This window comes from Anomaloglossus baeobatrachus, chromosome 6 (genome assembly GCF_048569485.1).
Source record: "Anomaloglossus baeobatrachus isolate aAnoBae1 chromosome 6, aAnoBae1.hap1, whole genome shotgun sequence".
NCBI lineage: Eukaryota > Metazoa > Chordata > Amphibia > Anura > Aromobatidae > Anomaloglossus > Anomaloglossus baeobatrachus.
The window spans coordinates 184,422,009-184,428,008 of record NC_134358.1 but is presented as its reverse complement, the minus strand read 5'-3'; the positions used below and the strand labels follow the sequence as shown (position 1 = coordinate 184,428,008).

The following is a 6,000-nucleotide window of genomic DNA, read 5'->3' as shown; positions in this document are numbered from 1 at the left end:
CTATACCCTCCCCCGTACACTATATCCCTCCTGTATATTATCCCCCTCCTGTATATTATCCCCCTTTCCTCCTGTACATTACCCCCCCACCTCTCGTACACTATACCCCCCTGTACATTATCCCCCCTCCTCCTTGTACACTATACCCTCCTCCTGTACACTATACCCCCCACCTCCCATACATTATCCCCCCCTCCTGTACACCATACCCCCGTGCAGTATCCCTCCCTCCGGTGCATGATACCCAGCACACCTCCTCCTCCTCCTCGGTGGTGGCGCCGCCCCCGGTCGCTCAGCTCCTGCAGGATGGCCGGGCAGAGCCGGAGCGCGGTGCTGAGCCTTCTGCTGATCTGCGCCCTGTGCGCGCCCGGAGCCGCCCGCAGCCTGCGGAGGAGGAGAAGGGAGCAACACCCGCGGGTCACCGAGAGGGAGGAGGTGAGGGGACCCGGCATGTACCACTGCCCCCTGTATATACCGCTGCCCCCTGTATATACCACTGCCCCCTGTATATACCACTGCCCCCCTGTATATACCACTGCCCCCCTGTATATACCGCTGCCCCCCTGTATATACCACTGCCCCCTGTATATACCACTGCCCCCCTGTATATACCACTGCCCCCCTGTATATACTGCTGCCCTCACCCTGTATATACTGCTGCCCCCCTATATATACCACTGCCCCCTGTATATACCACTGCCCCCCTGTATATACCGCTGCCCCCTGTATATACCACTGCCCCCCTGTATATACCACTGCCCCCCTGTATATACTGCTGCCCTCACCCTGTATATACTGCTGCCCCCCTATATATACCACTGCCCCCCTGTATATACTGCTGCCCCCCTGTATATACTGCTGCCCTCACCCTGTATATACTGCTGCCCCCCTATATATACCGCTGCCCCCCTGTATATACCACTGCCCCCCTGTATATACCACTGCCCTCACCCTGTATATACCGCTGCCCCCCTGTATATACCACTGCCCCCTGTATATACCACTGCCCCCCTGTATATACCGCTGCCCCCTGTATATACCACTGCCCCCCTGTATATACCACTGCCCCCTGTATATACTGCTGCCCTCACCCTGTATATACCACTGCCCCCCTGTATATGCCACTGCCCCCCTGTATATACCACTGCCCTCACCCTGTATATACCGCTGCCCCCCTGTATATACCACTGCCCCCTGTATATACCACTGCCCCCCTGTATATACCGCTGCCCCCTGTATATACCACTGCCCCCCTGTATATACCACTGCCCCCTGTATATACTGCTGCCCTCACCCTGTATATACCACTGCCCCCCTGTATATACCACTGCCCCCCTGTATATACCACTGCCCCCCTATATATACCACTGCCCCCCTGTATATACCACTGCCCCCTGTATATACCACTGCCCCCTGTATATACCACTGCCCCCCTGTATATACCACTGCCCCCCTGTATATACCACTGCCCCCCTATATATACCACTGCCCCCCTGTATATACCGCTGCCCCCTGTATATACCACTGCCCCCCTATATATACCACTGCCCCCCTGTATATACCACTGCCCCCTGTATATACCACTGCCCCCCTGTATATACCGCTGCCCCCTGTATATACCACTGCCCCCCTGTATATACCACTGCCCCCTGTATATACTGCTGCCCTCACCCTGTATATACCACTGCCCCCCTGTATATACCACTGCCCCCCTGTATATACCACTGCCCCCCTATATATACCACTGCCCCCCTGTATATACCACTGCCCCCTGTATATACCACTGCCCCCTGTATATACCACTGCCCCCCTGTATATACCACTGCCCCCCTATATATACCACTGCCCCCCTGTATATACCGCTGCCCCCTGTATATACCACTGCCCCCCTATATATACCACTGCCCCCCTATATATACCACTGCCCCCCTGTATATACCGCTGCCCCCTGTATATACCACTGCCCCCCTGTATATACCACTGCCCCCCTGTATATACCACTGCCCCCCTGTATATACCACTGCCCCCCTATATATACTGCTGCCCTCACCCTGTATATACTGCTGCCCCCCTGTATATACTGCTGCCCCCCTATATATACCACTGCCCCCCTGTATATACCGCTGCCCCCTGTATATACCACTGCCCCCTGTATATACCACTGCCCCCTGTATATACTGCTGCCCCCCTGTATATACCGCTGCCCCCTGTATATACCACTGCCCCCCTGTATATACCACTGCCCCCCTGTATATACTGCTGCCCCCCTGTATATACCACTGCCTCCTGTATATACCACTGCCCTGTATATACTGCTGCCCCCCTGTATATACCACTGCCCCCCTGTATATACTGCTGCCCCCCTGTATATACCGCTGCCCCCTGTATATACCACTGCCCTGTATATACTGCTGCCCCCCTGTATATACCACTGCCCCCCTGTATATACTGCTGCCCCCTATATATACCACTGCCCCCCTGTATATACCACTGCCCCCTGTATATACCACTGCCCCCCTGTATATACCACTGCCCCCTGTATATACCGCTGCCCCCTGTATATACCACTGCCCCCTGTATATACCACTGCCCCCTGTATATACCACTGCCCCCTGTATATACTGCTGCCCCCCTGTATATACCACTGCCCCCCTGTATATACTGCTGCCCCCCTATATATACCACTGCCCCCTGTATATACCACTGCCCCCTGTATATACCACTGCCCCCCTATATGTACCACTGCCCCCCTGTATATACTGCTGCCCCCCTATATATACCACTGCCCCCCTGTATATACCACTGCCCTGTATATACCACTGCCCCCCCTATATATACCACTGCCCTGTATATACCACTGCCCCCTGTATATACCACTGCCCCCTGTATATACCGCTGCCCCCTGTATATACCACTGCCCCCCTGTATATACCACTGCCCCCATGTATATACCACTGCCCTGTATATACCACTGCCCCCCTGTATATACCACTGCCCTCACCCTGTATATACCACTGCCCCCCTGTATATACCACTGCCCCCCTGTATATACCACTGTCCTCACTCTGTATATACCACTGCCCTGTATATACTGCTGCCCTACTGTATATACCACTGCCCCCCTGTATATACCACTGCCCCCCTGTATATACCACTGCCCCCCTGTATATACCACTGCCCTCACCCTGTATATACCACTGCCCCCCTGTATATACCACTGCCCCCCTGTATATACCACTGCCCTCACTCTGTATATACCACTGCCCTTTATATACTGCTGCCCTACTGTATATACCACTGCCCTCACCCTGTATATACTACTGCCCTGTATATACCACTGCCCTGTATATACCACTGCCCTCACCCTTTATATACTACTGCCCTGTATATACCACTGCCCTGTATATACCACTGCCATCACCCTGTATATACTACTGCCCTGTATATACCACTGCCCTGTATATACCACTGTGCTCACTCTGTATATACCACTGCCATCACCCTGTATATACCACTGCCCCCACCCTGTATATACCACTACCCTCACCCTGTATATACCACTACCCCCACCCTGTATATACTACTACCCTCACCCTGTATATACTACTACCCTCACCCTGTATATACCACTACCCCCACCCTGTATATACTACTACCCTCACCCTGTATATACTACTACCCTCACCCTGTATATACTACTACCCTCACCCTGTATATACTACTACCCTCACCCTGTATATACCACTACCCCCACCCTGTATATACCACTGCCCCCACCCTGTATATACCACTACCCCCACCCTGTATATACTACTACCCTCACCCTGTATATACTACTACCCTCACCCTGTATATACTACTACCCTCACCCTGTATATACTACTACCCTCACCCTGTATATACTACTACCCTCACCCTGTATATACTACTACCCTCACCCTTTATATACCACTACCCTCACCCTGTATATACTACTACCCTCACCCTGTATATACCACTACCCCCACCCTGTATATACTACTACCCTCACCCTGTATATACTACTACCCTCACCCTTTATATACCACTACCCTCACCCTGTATATACCACTGCCCCCACCCTGTATATACCACTACCCTCACCCTGTATATACCACTACCCCCACCCTGTATATACTACTACCCTCACCCTGTATATACTACTACCCTCACCCTGTATATACCACTACCCCCACCCTGTATATACTACTACCCTCACCCTGTATATACCACTACCCCCACCCTGTATATACTACTACCCTCACCCTGTATATACTACTACCCTCACCCTGTATATACTACTACCCTCACCCTGTATATACCACTACCCCCACCCTGTATATACTACTACCCTCACCCTGTATATACCACTACCCCCACCCTGTATATACTACTACCCCCACCCTGTATATACTACTACCCTCACCCTGTATATACTACTACCCTCACCCTGTATATACTACTACCCTCACCCTGTATATACCACTACCCCCACCCTGTATATACTACTACCCTCACCCTGTATATACCACTACCCCCACCCTGTATATACTACTACCCCCACCCTGTATATACTACTACCCTCACCCTGTATATACTACTACCCTCACCCTGTATATACTACTACCCTCACCCTGTATATACCACTACCCTCACCCTGTATATACCACTACCCTCACCCTGTATATACCACTACCCTCACCCTTTATATACTACTACCCTCACCCTGTATATACCACTACCCTCACCCTGTATATACTACTACCCCCACTCTATACAGTTGGACGGTGCACAGTACTACTACCCCCACTCTGTATATAGTACCACGGCTGATCCAGTCTGTGGTCACCCCGCAGAGCGGTCGTCCGTACCCCCGTGGTGCGGGCAGTTTGGTGGGCACGGTGTGTGCAGTCTCCTTCCAGCTCCAGTCCTGTCCTCTCTGCTGCCCCCTGCTGACCGACCAGTGAACACATGGCTGGTCCTAGTCATGGCTAGCCGGGTGCACCTAATCAGGAGCCGCAGTGCTAGGATAGAACTCTGTCCTACCTGGTTTTTCTACTTTTTACATACCCCCCTCTGTCCTGAGCTGGGGGCTGGACACCGTCTGCCACCCCACAGCCCTGCAGGGGGCTAGGTCTGTATGCCAGTTCTGTGCCCCGGGGGCTTTACATTGACTTGAGCAGGAGGCTCATGCTTAGTGAGGGTGACCTGGTAACCCCAAGTACCTAAGACTATTTTGAGGTAGCATTTTGTGGCTGTTTTTGGGAATGTGACAGAGTTTCTGCCCCAGTACCCGATCCCCAGTGCCCGATCCCCAGTGCCTGATCCTCAGTACCCGATCCTCAGTACCTGATCCTCAGTACCCGATCCCCAGTACCTGATCCTCAGTGCCTGATCCTCAGTACCCAATCCCCAGTACCCGATCCCCAGTGCCTGATCCCCAGTGCCTGATCCCCAGTGCCTGATCCCCATTACCCGATCCTCAGTACCCGATCCCCAGTGCCCGATCCCCAGTGCCCGATCCCCAGTACCCGATCCCCAGTGCCCGATCCCCAGTACCTGATCCTCAGTACCCGATCCCCAGTACCTGATCCTCAGTGCCTGATCCTCAGTACCCAATCCCCAGTACCCGATCCCCAGTGCCTGATCCCCAGTGCCTGATCCCCATTACCCGATCCTCAGTACCCGATCCCCAGTACCCGATCCCCAGTGCCTGATCCCCAGTGCCTGATCCCCATTACCCGATCCTCAGTACCCGATCCCCAGTACCCGATCCCCAGTGCCCGATCCCCAGTGCCCGATCCCCAGTACCCGATCCTCAGGCTTATATTGTCTGACTCGAGGCAATGTTTGTATCCCTGGATTGTGCCCCTTGTGCCTCGGAGGGGCGCTCTTTTACCTGGCCCCATAGTGGTCCTGGGACTCCTCCAGGTCAGGGGTATGTTCTCCAGGAGAAGTTTCCTCATCCTCCTCGTCAGCCAT

The 6,000-nt window shown here is 53.5% G+C and overlaps 1 protein-coding gene across 1 annotated transcript in view; it reads left to right on the top strand.

The window, feature by feature from the left end:
* The first annotated feature begins 277 nt into the window (after positions 1-277).
* Positions 278-6,000, top strand: part of WFDC1 (WAP four-disulfide core domain 1) — a 52,270-nt gene continuing 46,547 nt past the window's right edge. Inside the window, exon 1 of the mRNA XM_075316407.1 lies at positions 278-435. Within this exon, the coding sequence (XP_075172522.1) occupies positions 307-435 (129 nt within the window). The 5' untranslated portion in view covers positions 278-306. The remainder of the gene's footprint in view (positions 436-6,000) is intronic.